The sequence below is a fragment of the Podarcis pityusensis genome, assembly GCF_964106645.2.
Source record: "Podarcis pityusensis genome assembly, chromosome: 14".
Lineage (NCBI taxonomy): Eukaryota > Metazoa > Chordata > Lepidosauria > Squamata > Lacertidae > Podarcis > Podarcis pityusensis.
In genome coordinates this window covers 678083-691787 of record NC_138039.1, presented here as the reverse complement: position 1 = coordinate 691787, position 13705 = coordinate 678083, and the positions used below count along the sequence as shown (strand labels likewise).

General features: G+C 50.8%; 1 protein-coding gene across 5 annotated transcripts; it reads right to left on the bottom strand.

Annotated features, from left to right (window-relative positions):
- Positions 1 to 427: 427 nt before the first annotated feature.
- Positions 428 to 13690, bottom strand: PDIA2 (protein disulfide isomerase family A member 2). 5 transcript variants are annotated; one of them, XM_080981367.1, is made up of 12 exons: positions 13589 to 13690; positions 12109 to 12304; positions 10684 to 10890; positions 9591 to 9724; positions 9089 to 9229; positions 8047 to 8163; positions 5288 to 5413; positions 4909 to 5106; positions 2483 to 2603; positions 1222 to 1403; positions 970 to 1059; positions 428 to 882 (listed from the first exon to the last, which is right to left on the bottom strand). In XM_080981367.1, the coding sequence occupies exons 1-12, from the start codon at positions 13661 to 13663 to the stop codon at positions 805 to 807; spliced, it is 1665 nt and encodes a 554-aa protein (XP_080837493.1). In that variant the 5' UTR covers positions 13664 to 13690; the 3' UTR covers positions 428 to 804. The 5 variants fall into 5 exon arrangements, with proteins under 5 accessions (XP_080837493.1, XP_080837494.1, XP_080837495.1 ...); XM_080981368.1 differs by having other exon boundaries at positions 428 to 553; XM_080981369.1 differs by lacking the exon at positions 13589 to 13690 and adding an exon at positions 12568 to 13398.
- Between the last annotated feature and the right edge of the window lie 15 nt (positions 13691 to 13705).

The following is a 13705-nucleotide window of genomic DNA, read 5'->3' as shown; positions in this document are numbered from 1 at the left end:
CAGACCTTGTGGGGCGCCGGACTATATTTTTTTTGGGGGGGGGAATGAACGAATTCCTATGCCCCACAAATAACCCAGAGATGCATTTTAAATAAAAGGACACATTCTACTCATGTAAAAACACGCTGATTCCCGAACCATCTGCGGGCCAGATTTAGAAGGCGATTGGGCCGGATCTGGCCCCCGGGCCTTAGTTTGCCTACCCGTGATTTAGAGGATAGGCCTTAGGTCAGTCCTCATCCCCATCCCCAAATGGTCTGTGCTTGCTGCCTTTCCCTTCTCCCCGAGGAAGAGTCCCGTGTGACTTCTAACCTAGCGCTGCCACCTTCTAACTAAACTGCAGGTATTTGCAGCTTTCTCCCCAGGATGGAGGCCGCCGCTGGGGAGGGTGGGACACGGGGGCTGCTGTTAATGAAAGGGCTGGTGCTGCAATTATCTGCATGTTTTTAATAGATCATCATGATTGATAGATGATAGATTTCTGCTAGTGCTTCATTGCTTTTCAATTGTTGCTTCCTTCCGGTGTTTTCGTCTGTAAGCCACCTTTGAGTCCCTTTCAGGGGAGAAGGCGGGATATAAATAAATATATAAAACGAGGAGGGAGGGGCTGCTGGTCTCTTCCCAGGGCAGCATTTAGGCAGGAGTGGGGGCCTGATCGGGGGGAGGGGGCAAAGGGAGCTGTTGTCCCCTACATTGCACAACTCTCGCACGTGGCGGCTGTCCCAGATCCTCAGGTTTTTGGCCACCGGCAAACGTGCAGCGGAGCCACGAAGGAAGCGAGGCCCTTGGAGGCCACGGCCGGCTCTACAGCTCGTCTCTTGTTTCTGAGGAGCCTGGTGGGCTCGTTCGATTCTCCTGGGGTTCCTCGGGGGTCTCAGCAGCCTGGAAAGCCAGAGCCCAGCGTCACCGTGGGAACAGGGACAAACTCAATGTTCGGAGTGGGCATGAGGGGTTGCTGCTGAAACTCACCTGGGTGTCGTCCTGGGGAGGGACCTCACCCCCGTTCTCCAAGAACGCCGAGAAGGATTCCAGGTCTCTGGCGCTCCGGTACTCAATCATCTGGGGTGGAAAACGGGGGGTGTTGGCCTGGCTTTGCCCCACAAGCAGCTGCTGCCTCCCTTCTACCTCCTGGGGGAGCCTCCTTGCTCTACTGTCCCGGAGGACCTGGGCACATTCTGCGGCCACAGTCCCCCCCCCCACGCCATGGGGCATCTGCATTACCTTCTTGTCCTGCCCTGCAGGGAAGTAGTACAGCGTTGGGTAGGCTGGGATGGGGAGCCCTGCTACCTCGTTGGCCGTGGCGTCCATCTCTGCGATGAGGACGTCCTCGCGGTCTTTATATTTCTCGCCCAGCTCTGCCCAGGCGAGCGCCATCGCCTTGGAGTGGGGGCACCAGGGGGCATCTGTGGAAGCGAAAGAGAAGGGATGGAGTTAGGAAGACGCAAGTCTGTTTTGTCATCAGGTTGGTTCACCAGCTGCATCCCTCTCTGGAGAAAGCTGACCTGGTTTCAGTTGTGCAGGCTGCGTCCCTCTTAACACCTCGCTGTGGGGCTGCCTTTAAAAATGACCCCATAACTGGCACAGAGGATGTAATGGCTGTGGGTGTTTGCACTGATCTGGTACCAATTGCACTGGCTGCCGGTTGCTTTCTGCTCCCATTTTCAGGTCCTGGTTTTAACTGTTAAAGCCCTACATAGTTTGGGTCCCCTTGCCCCACTGTAAGCCCACCGGGACTTGTAAGTTCAGCTTCAAAGACCCCGCTCTGTTGTGGCCTGTTATGGCCTATTGGATTGATGGGTAATAATAATAATAATAATAATAATAATAAATAATTTATTATTTATACCCTGCCCATCTGGCTGAGTTTCCCCAGCTACTATGAGCAGCTCCCAATCGATTGTTAAAAATGGGAAACGGGACCTTCTCAGTGGTGGGCCCAGCCTTTCGGGATTTCCTCCTCAGGGAATTCTGGCCCCATTGAGTATCCTGGCCCCATTTCAAAGTATCCTGAAGACTTTATAAATTCCAGACTGTTTGGCTGATATACATTTGTTATCACACTGGTAAATTATTTCTATGTGATTTTTGTAATAAATGTTTTCTGAACCGCTTGGAAAGGGCTGGGCTCTGAAAGTCTGCAAAGCAAGCAAGGTCTCTCAGCAGCAATTTTCCTGGAGATAGCTCAGTCAGTAGAGCATGAGACTTTGAATCTCAGGGTTGTGGGTTTGAGTCCCACACCGGGCAAAAAGATTCCTGCAGTTCTGTATATGTATATATCCTTGAGCTCTGTATATGTACCTGAAAAGTCTGGGGCAAGCCTGTTTCTGCTAACTGAGGATGAGAGGAGAAAACCCCCAAGGAGGGCTGGCCTCTGCTTTTTCTGCCCTCCCAGTAAGCTTCCACAGGATGCCCGGAGGGAACGCGGACGAGCCTCAGAGACAGCTTTGAGGTTCCTCCTCCCCAGTCCCAAAGTGCCACTTACAGAACTTCACAAAGACGCTCTTGCTCTCATCAAATGTCACTTGATCAAAGTTTCTGCCAACCAGGGTCTTGACGGGCGCCTTATCCCAGTCCTCTGGAATCTCCTCGCTCATCAGGTACGGCTGGAAAGATGAAGCAACCCTTAGTGCTGTGGGTCGGTGGAGTGGTGATAGACTTGTTTTTTATTTTTATTTTTATTTTATTTTATTTTATTTTATTTTATTTTATTTATGATTTTCAGTTTTATACATTTCAATAATTTTACAATCACTTTAACATTTCAAAACTTGACTTCCTCCCCCCTCTTTCTGTAGGTCCTTAAATTTATTTTTAATATTCTCTGCACATCCAAATTAACTTAATTTGCTCATTTATCCATCTACTTTAAATTCATACTCTTATAAAACTGCAGGTTATTACAATAATCTTGCCAATGTTCTTATCTTTTTACAGTTTGTAAATATTCAATAAACCATTTCCATTCTTTTATAAAAAGTTTGCTATCTTTCTTATTTTTCTTATAAGTTTCGCCATTTCTGCATATGCCATAAGTTTTTGTATCCATTCTTCTTTTTCTGGGACTTCTTCCTCTTTCCATTTTTGGGCCTAAAAATATTATTGCCGCTGTAATTGCATACATGAATAAATTTTTGTACAGTTTGGATAGTTCTCTCCCTACAATTCCCTAAAGGAAAGCTACTGGGTTTTTTGGGGTTTTTTTTTACAAATGTTATTTTAAACATCTTTTCGAATTCATTATATATCATTTCCCAGTAAGCTTTAACCTTACTACAAGACCAGGAGTGGTGAGAGACTTCAGGCCTATGGGTCTCCCCCCACTGCAAGGGAGGCAGCCTCCTCCACTCTGAATTTTTGGCCCCTTCCCTACTGCTGGGGGGAGAGGGGGCCTGGCGGAGGCTGCGGCCACTGCCCCACCAGCAGCTCACCTGTAGGGCCGAGCTCCTTCCCATCTGGGGTGAGGGAGGGTGGCTGTTAGAATTCCTGCTCCATGTCTGCAGTCATGGGATTGTTGTTTATCACATGACAGTGTATGTTTTCATTCCAGAGTGGGAAGTGAAGGAGACAGGATGTTTGTGTTCCATTAAGTGGGACTATTGTCCTTTGTTCTTTTTCTCTTTGCTGTCTGATGATAGAGAGAGAGGGAGCCATGTTGGAGTGCTCTGTGTGTGTTTATATGTAAATAAAGTAGATTAGCCAAAATGCTGAGTTGCTGAGGTCTGTCATGCAAGCTGCGAAGACTCTGTGGATCCCTAAGTGTGCCAGTGTCTGTGGGCATCGGTCGCTGTGATGTTCGGGCAGAAGAAAGCTTTTGAAGCTCCCGAACGAACGACCAGGAGGGAGAGAACATGCCAGTTGGGCATGTGTCTCTACCAGGGTCCTACTCAAGTGTAGGACAAGCTCCTGACAGTGGCATCCCTGAAGAGCCTTCAAAGAGACTCCAACCAGAGAAGAATGGCTTATAAAATGAATGGGTTATGCTGAAATGGCAAAACTGACGGTAAAACTCAGAGGACAGACACAGTGATGAACTGTTTATGGAAAATGGGAGGCCTTTTTTTTTTTTTGGCTATCTGTCAAAATATTTTAGCAATAGGAAATTGCGTGCTGGATTTGAAATATGAACAACAAGCAACGCATCGGCTAATAATATACTGACTATTTTTTTATAACACCATACTGTTTCAAAGTTCATAAACAGAAGACATACAATATGTGCATGGGGTAACAAACTAATAAGAACCAAATAAATATTCCATGAACAGGAATGGTAGGAGTGCATTTGAAATAAGAGTGGGAGAAAGAAAAGGATGGTCAGATGGAATTGGGGGGTTTAGTAATAAGTACAAATTATGGTTCTGGAGGAGACTCTTGAGAGTCCCATGGACTGCAAGAAGATCAAACCTCTCCATTCTGAAGGAAATCAGCCCTGAGTGCTCACTGGAAGGACAGATCCTGAAGCTGAGGCTCCAAGACTTTGGCCACCTCATGAGAAGAGAAGACTCCCTGGAAAAGACCCTGATGTTGGGAAAGATGGAGGGCTCAAGGAGAAGGGGACGACAGAGGACGAGATGGTGGGACAGTGTTCTCAAAGCTACCAGCATGAGTTTGACCAAACTGCAGGAGGCAGTGGAAGACAGGAGGGCCTGGCGTGCTCTGGTCCAGGGGGTCACGAAGAGTCGGACACAACTAAACGACTCAACAACAACTACAACAATAAATGCAGCAATTAAGGATAAAAAACATCAGTGCAGGGTAGGTGGGAAGACAAAAAGAAACATATAAGTGAATGATAAATTGTATGTGAAGTACTTTTTTTAAAAAAATAAACCTAATAAAAAGGAATATAAAAAAGAGTCCTCGTCCCTTTCTCCCCCCCACACCCAGCCTGACCATGTGGCTGCCCACCTGGACTTTGCCCTCCATCACCTCCTGGCAGAAGGCATGGATGGCAGGAGCCGTGAGGGATCCGTCTGCGACCAAGAGGTATTTCCTGTTGCTCTTGATGTTGATGAAGCGGATGGCGGGAGCTTCGTGGCTTTTGAGGCCAAAGAAGTGCAGGATGTGGGCTCCTTCCCCGTTGACGTCGGCCAGCACGAAAAGCACCTGCATAGAGGGGCAGAGATGCGTCTAGCCCAACCCCTGGCAGGGCAGGAATATGCTCCCTGGGACTCGCCTCCCAGAAGCAGAAAACACAGCACCCACACAAACCCCAGCCCCTCCCTGCATGGGACCCCCCAACCCCAAAGCCCCAGGGCAAATGTGCCACTTGGCCAGGGGGGCTCACCTGTCCCCTGAAGGCAGGGGCAGCATCTCGGAAGCTGCGGAGGAGCTCCAGCTGAGAGTCCTGCGTCTTGTTGATGAAGAGCAGCAGGTGGTTTGGGATCTTTGCCCCAAATATCCTGGAGGAGTTCTAGGGGAAAGACACAGGCGGGTGTAGTGATCAGGTGGGATTGCTAGGAGGAATTATACCAAATATGGAGCAAGCCATCTGTGTCAGCGATAAAAGCATTGCGTTGACTGGGTTTAAGCCATTTTGTTATGATTTTTCTCAATCCATGCCTCCGCATCCCTGTCCTATTTCTCTTGCTTGACAAGTCACGTACACAGCCCAGTTACCAGTTGCTTCGCCAGGCCATGAAAGATAGTAGGCAGTTCTTTGATGTGCCCTTCCTTGATTTTGTTCATCTTAGGGCCAAGAAATAGTTTTTCACATGAAGGTGTCCTTGCCATCCTTCCTATGATGTTTATGGCTGTTTATGACCTCTGGGGTTGCTGAATGCATCCCTCCTTTTTAGTTCTGTTTTATTTACCCCAGAAGTATGCATGCTTAATTAGTTTTTGTAGTTTAACTTTGTCCCCACGTGGGGGTTTTGAAATGCTCAGAGGAAATCTGATTGGTTCTTACGTACACTGTGTAAAAAGTTCTTTTGTGAATAAAACAATCTGGGCCGAAGGGTGGACAGGAGTTATTATTATATGCACCCCTCCCAGAGTCTTGCTGGTCAAGCCTCTGTGTGTCTTCTATTAATCAGAGTCTAATCCTTCCTTTGGTTTGGGAATGCCACAGCGGGGACCCCCCAGGGGTGGAGGGGTGTGAGTGTTAGGCTTCTGTTTTGACACACTGCCCAGTGGTGTTCACAGAAAGGGGAAGGATGTTAGGTTTCTGTTTTGCCACTGTGCAGTGCTTGGAGTCACAAGACTCTCTTTACATTCCAGACATTCCAGACTGCTGGAAGTCTCACGGGAGACTGATGTTGATATTACTGGTTTCCTGTTCCTTTATTCCAGTTGCCTCTCTGCTTTCACAGAGAGAGGATGTATATTCTTTTCTGTCTGCGTAGTTAGAAATAAAACTCTTAGCAATGTAGCTCATATTTCTCGTCCTTCTGCTGCTTGGATACTCTGCGTAATGAGGGAGCATGCCTGGAGCCTCATCAAAGGCTCAGGTCGTGAATCATCGCCGGAGGGCTCGACTGGAGGAGTAGGTCGGCCAAACGCTAGTTCCGAAAGTGAGGACAGCTGCCCCCAAATCCCAGAAGCAGAAGAGTAGCCCACTCTCTCCAGGGAGGAAGCCCGCATCTCTGCAGCAGAAATGGCAAGGGGGCTGCGCTGGGCTCTCAGGGGCCCCCTTCCCTGCCAGGCAGACCCAAAGGCCCAGAGCTGACCGTGACCCAGCAGGGGTCCTTCCACTGAGCAGAGGGGTCCCACCCGCAGCATCAGGGACTGGACATCAGAGGAGGAATGATAGAGACAGCCCCCCCCTTCTCCTGAACCTTCCCAAGAAGAGGAGGGTGGTATAAAATTACAACGGTGGTTTGCAGAAGGTCATGACTCTGAGACAGAAGAGGGAAAAAGCTGGGACATAATGGAAGAGGAGGGGGAAGCAGCAGAGCCCGAGCAGCTGGCTGACACGTTATCATTCAAAAGCATTCTTGACCCCCCCTTCTCCCAGGACCAGGCGTGCATTGAGAGTAGTAGAGCAGAAAGCTTAGAGGCAGAAAGCGCAGCTCAACTGGAGCAGGGATGACGTAGAATAGGAGAGGCAGAGGGGGTGGGACTTTACTCAGAGCAATGCCATTATCTAGGAGAGATGGCATTTCTGTGGGATGTGATACATAAGTAGCAGTCAAGTACAACATTCCTTGTTTTCCTAGAGTGGACATGCAAGGGGATGTTTGGACCAGCCAGTCGAAAACTTCCTGTTTCCTCCTGGGCTGGGACATACTTCCTTTGCATGTGACTAGAGGTGGGCGTGACCTTACCTGTCCAGGTAACAAAAGCACAAGGCATGCAGCCATCTCTCTTTGACTTCCTCTCTTCGTTGGAGCAGCTTTTTAGCTAGAGATGCTCTGTTGGCCAACAAAGAGACTATCTCCATATGGGATAGACTCACATGGATATACTTTGTAACTAAGTCTGCCTTCAGGGATCCAACTGTGAACTGATGATATGAGTAAACTACTTTTATATCTCTTAAATAAGTTTGTGGCGTGTTTATTCTTTTAAGAGGGAAATAAGGGATCTTACCAGGAATCTATATCGAGAAGCTTAAACACGCTTGCAACCAGCTACCCACTGTGCGTTTAAAGAGGACTGTTAAAACTCTGCTAGGTTATAGAACTTGCTAGCGCAAGTTAGGAAGGATATTAATAAACCATATATCCTCTCCGGCCTCCCTGAACATTCCCACAATTTCTGCATTCTCTCTCTGTAAATATTGAATAAAAGACTTGGTAAGAACTCTTCTTTTTTTATCTGCTTCTTGGCTGCCACAGTAGGAGGGATCAGATTCCCTGGAGCCTGACACGCAGTGGCTCCTCTCCCTCTGGAGGTGCTGAGCTGTGGCAGGGCTTTGCTTGCTAGAAGGGGAAGTCACGAGTTGGAAGCCCCCCCCCCCCGGGTCATCTGGGCCAACCCCCTGCAATGCTGGAAAATCCCTAAAAGGGACAAGCAACCCTGGCAAGAAAGAGCCAGGAGGAGCTGGGCTCTGGCTGGCAGCCAGGAGGAAGAAGGGTCTCCCTCTGAGGAACTGCACCCTCTCACCTGGCTCGTATACTCCATCACCAGCTCCAGGCTCTGTGCCAGGATGAATTGTGCCAGCTCCGCCCCGTCCAGGCCCAGCTCTTCATCCACCAGGAAGTCTTCCCGGGACTCATCCTGCTGCAAGAGAATGAATGAATGAATCTTTCTTTGCATCAGCCACCAGCCATAACAATACAGTGGTACCTCAGGTTACAGACCCTTCAGGTTACAGACTCCGCTAACCCAGAAATAGTACCTTGGGTTAAGAGCTTTGCTTCAGGATGAGAACAGAAATTGCGCGGTGGCAGCAGGAGGCCCCATTAGCTAAAGTGGTACCTCAGGTTAAGAATAGTTTCAGGTTAAGAACAAATTAAGTTCTTAACCCGAGGTACCACTGTAAAGCAAACAAAATTGTGGTATACAGAGGATAAAGGTAAAAAGTCAATTATATAAAATGCATTTTGGGGGTTTGGGTCAATAGTCAAATAAGGGATCTTATGCTAATTGCCCTGGCAAAAAACCTTGCAACCTTTGCTGTCACCTGCTCCTCTTGACCTGTCAAGAGAAGGGACACTGTAACAGGGGTTGGGCAACCCAGAATGGACAATAATAGAGAGATGATAACCCAGCTACTCACACTGGGTTTTAGAAAAGCGAACAACTTAATTAGGCAGCGCTTAAAATGATATCGAGCGACAGAACAATCTGGCCACAATAAGGAAATTTTGCCCATGGTATGACTATTTTTCACCCAGTCATCTTGACTCTCTGGAACCCTGTTTGCATAACTTAATAATTCTAAAATATAGACGCACTTTTACTCTCGCAAGATTGAATATACTGCCTTCAGCTGTACTTGAGGGATGTCTCCAAAAAATTCCACTCGAAAAATGGTGACAAGAGGAGACAGAGTCTGTCTGGGCAGATCCAGGGAGCACCATCTCCATCTCAGCAGCTGCACCAGTCACAGAAAGAAACGCCTCCCCTCTAAATGATCCCCCCCCCCGGTCTTTTAACCAACCCTGCTAAGCTCCTGGAAGTGCCCGCCTGGCCTAGCTCTCACCTTCCGGAAGAGAGAGACGGTGCCAGGGTGGGTCACGTTGAACTTCTCAAAGAGCTCCGAGCGGTTGGTGAGTGCGAAGGCAATGTCCGGAGCATCGCTGGCCACATCGTAGAAGAGGCGCACGTCTTCATCCTGCAGGTCCTGCAAGGAATGCGTGGTGGCTGAGCCGGGCACAGGATGCCAGGAGCAGCACGCAAAGGATATCCAAGGCCTGTTCTCCGTTTGTGGAGAGGAAAGAGAGTCTCGTTCTGGGAGACCTGCTTCCCCCAGCAGGGCCTTGGGTGCGGGGAAGCTGCCCTAAGACAGCAACTCCCTGGGGGCTCCCCAGCCTGCCAGTTGGGGCCCAAATGTCCCCTGGAATGTGCCAAAGGCTGACCCTCACATTTCCTCCCTTTCCCAGCTGCGGGGAACGGGCAGCAGGCTGCACCACCAGGAAACAGCAGCTCAGGATTGGGAGCTTGGCTTGGCTGCAGGAGTGCAGAGGCGCAAGCGGGGCACTCACAGGGAAGAATCCGACCACCGCCACCACGTTGGCATCCAGGAAAGCAGCCGCCTGGCTGGCATTCTCCAGCAGCACCGCACTGGGCCCAGCTTTCCGTTTCAGCCACTTCACGATTCCCTCTGCGTCTCGCTGGCCTGGCAAACGGGCGGCAAAAGTGTGAGTTGTGGGCCTCCTTGACCAGGTGCTGCGTTAAGAAAGGAGAGCGGTGAATGGTGCCACTCCTCTCACAGGGGCTCATGGCGGCTGAGGTTCAGATGAGAATAAGCCCCTGACGTGATGCCACTGCAAAGAGGGCGAATGCAATCCCGGGAAATCTAGGCGAGGAGCTGCAAGCGAAGAGCTCTTGTTGCTCCCTCTGAGGTGAAGCCCTCATGTCAGGGAATGGTCTGGATCTGAAGACTGGGGAATGCAGTCGTAGACAGATAAGCCCCTCTCGGAAGTGGAGGGGGAATATCCCCCCCCCGCACCTCCAGCATTTCCAGAAGCAGAGAGAGAAGCAGAAACAAACATAGAAGCTGAACAGATTAGGGAGGAGTTACCCAGCTACGAGATAATGACAAGAGATCCGGAAGGGAGGGGGCAGCTGGAAGATACATCAATTGAAAGTGGGGGGGGGGGAGACCCCTCTCCCCTTGGACTCAGAGGTCCGAACGTATCAGAGAAGAAAGGAGACTGAGAGGGGGAGGGACTTCCCATTGGCGCACTCCTTGCTGCAGAAGCTGGAAGTTGGATTCAGAATATGCAACTGATCTCCTTGCAGAAGGTTGTCTGTGTGTGCAAAACGATGTTGTAATAAAGGACTATAAATCTATCAACTGCTCGTTAATTCATATCTGTGAGCTACTGGAGGAAGAGGGGAACTCCCTCGCTTGACGCCTCATGCCCGAAGAGCCACACGATAAGAACCAAGGGAAATCCCAGCTGCTGCTGGATCAGGCCCATCTAGTCCAGCATCTTGTTCTCAAAGGGGCCAGCCGGATGCCCCCAAAGGGACCCAAGGGCCGCACCAATGGGTATTCAGAGCCACCCTGCCTCCGACTGGGGAGGTCCAGAGCGGCTGAGAACGCCCCACAAAACCACTGCCTCTTCTGACCTGTGAAGTCCGCCGGGTGAGTGCGGTTGCCGTCTCTGAACAGCTTGAGGACGGGGAAGCCGCTGACTCCGAACTCTGTGCTCAGCTCCTTCTCCTGCTCCCCGTCCACCTTGGCCAGGCGCAGCGCAGAGCCCTCCTCCTTCAGCAGGGCGGCGGCCTTGGCGTACTCCGGGGCCAGGGCCTGGCAGTGACTGCTCCAGGGGGCATCTGGGAGGGGAAAGGAGGAGGGGTGAAGCGTCAACCCCACAGGCAAGCAATAGCAGTGTGGAGGTGTGTAAGGACCTCCGAGGAGCCTGCTGGATCGGGTCCAGCATCCTGTTCTCACAGTGGTCAGCCAGAAGCCCCACAGGGAAGCCCACAAGCAAGACCTGGGTGCGAGAGCTACTCTTCCCTCCTGCGGTTTCCAGCAACTGGCCTTGGGAAGCCTTTGCTGTCTCTGAGTGTGGGGCCAGAGCAACCCCATTGTGGTGGTGATGGGGGAGGGGGGAACATGCACACCAGTGGGTCTCAGGAGCCACAGGCACAGCAGGAGAGTGTGGTTCTGTAGGCTGCCCTCCCTCCTGTCCCCTGGGCCAGGCTCTGTGGGCCTGGCGTGCCATGTTTGCTCTCCCCATAGGCTGCTGATAGCCGCGTTTGCTTAATCTCATCTCGTTCCTCTCTTTTTCACCTTCCAGCGCATAAAACAGGTTTGCTCCAACAGAAGCAGCTCTGTGGTGCCACAGGAGGACACAGCTGGGGTGGGGTGGGAAGCTGGAAGGTGAGGCGGGAGCTACAAGAAGGGTAATAATAATATTATAATAATAAATTTTTATTTATATCCTGCCCTCCCCAGCCAGGGCCAGGCTCAGGACGGCTAACACCAAATATAAATTACAACAAAACGTAATGAGGGAAAAAGTTAATTAAAATACTGCTTAAAATGCAGCCTCATCTTAGTAGTAGCCCATAAATCAAGAACATAAGGGGAGGAAACATCAGATATTCACCCATGCTGGTCCTATATGGGCCAGCAAAAAAGCCAAGGCAAAATTTATATACCAAATACCAATATAAATACCAATATAAGGGGTCAGACTAAGTCCAAGCCAAAGGCCAGGCAGAACAGCTCCATCTTGCAGGCCCTGCAAAAAGATGTCAAGTCCCGCAGGGCCCTGGTCTCTTGCGACAGAGCGTTCCACCAAGTCGGGGCCAGTGCTGAAAAGGCCCTGGCCCTAGTTGAGAGGGTATCCTTGCTGGAGGGGATGTCTCTCAACAGGGTCCGCTGTGCCCCCTCCCCCAAGCAACCAAGCAGCCTGAATGGGGCACTCCGGTTTGCCCCACCTGCCCCCTCCCAGCGCCTGCTGCTTTTTGCCTTGGGGTGCAGGCCAGGGGAGCCCCTGGTGGTGCCCCGTTCAAGCTCTTCCCCCTGCAGCAGCTGCTACTCACAGAACTCCACCAGGAGCAGCTTGTGCTTCTGCAGGGCTTGGGCAAAGTTGCTCTGGTTGAGCACCAAGACCCCCTGGTCCTCCTCTTCCTCCTCTTCCTCTGCCTGGTTCCTGCTCTCCTGGGCCCCCAAACGCTGCACTAAGGCCACTGCCAGCCCCAGTGCCAGCAGGAGTCTCGGGAGGCAGCCCATGGCGGCCTGGAGGAGAGAGAGAGGCAGAGTGCCGGAGCCAGGAGATGCCAGGCAGGGAAGGGGGCAGATAAAGCTCCCGGGGCAAGCCTTTCCGTGACGTGGAGCCAGAGTTTGCCCCACGTGGCCCTTCCCCACTGGCTGTCCGATAAGAGCTGCTGGGGACGGGGTGCTGAACCCAAGGCAAACAGCTCTGGAAGCTCTGCAAACACCATCTTGGAAGTCAAGATAACCCCACAATTAATAGTAGCAATGAGCGCATTTATACTCACTTGCTTTGATGTGAGCTAATTGGCCGACTTTGATGGCATCAGTGCTTTTTTCTGGGGGTATTCAAGGGGACACAGAACTGGTAGAAAAGCACTGCTTGCCTGGCACCCAGTCTCCAAGCAGGGCGAGATTGCAGGGGTTCCAGAATTGGGTTCCCTTGGAATGAGGGACAGCAGAGACCGTGGTGTTTTTAGGATCTGTGGTTTTTTTACACGTCTACAGCCTGAGCCAAAGATGGGGGATCTCACAGCATTGACACCCCAAAAGGCCTTTCTTCTATGAAAGCCTTGGAACTGCTCATCAATCAAGCATGGCGCTGTCTCTCTGGCTTCTCAGCCTGCAGGATCCACTCCGCTCAGCTCTCACCCAACCACGCTGGCCATTGTCCTTCCACATCCCAGCCAGGCGAGGCACCCGCAGTTAGTCACTGCCTTGGCAATCCAGCTCCTCAATTTCGGACGCTGATGGTCCTTGGTGTGAATTTCCCAGACATAACCAGAATACTGCAGTGGGAAGCAGCATTCAGCAAAATGTCCAGGAAAATCCAGGTGTGTGGCAAGCCATGATTTCCCCCAAAAACATCAACAACTTTGGGCAAAAAGAAAAGAAAAGCTGAACAACTTTTGTTTCAGGATTTTTGCATTTTGAAATCTGGCAGCCCTAGTCCCTTGGCCAACACCTGTTTAGTTGGTCTCTAAGGTGCTACTGGACAATTTTTATTTATTTACTTTGACCCATTGGCTGGGCAAAGAGATGCTGATGGAGGTGCTTAAATGGCAGGCCATTCCCTTGCAACTGCCCAGTTAGCCACGGCTTCTCCCATCAGCTATTAACCCTTCCTGGACTCAGGACTCCAAGCATTAGAAGGGGCTCCAGGCACCTGGCAGACTGACCCAAATCACAACATTATTAACACGCCCCCCCCCCAATCCCTGGGACTTTAGAGTGAAGGGGGGGGGGATAATAATACAACAATAATAAGAAATAGCAGGCCATCTAGAGAAGGCCTCTCCCTGGCCAGACCGCCTGGGCTGCGGCTGTGCTCAGCAACCCAGAGGGGGGCTTCCCAGGGGGTGTTGGCCAGCAGCGACCACACATGGGGGTCTTGTGTGGGGTCCTGCCCAGCTTCCCCTTGCTCTT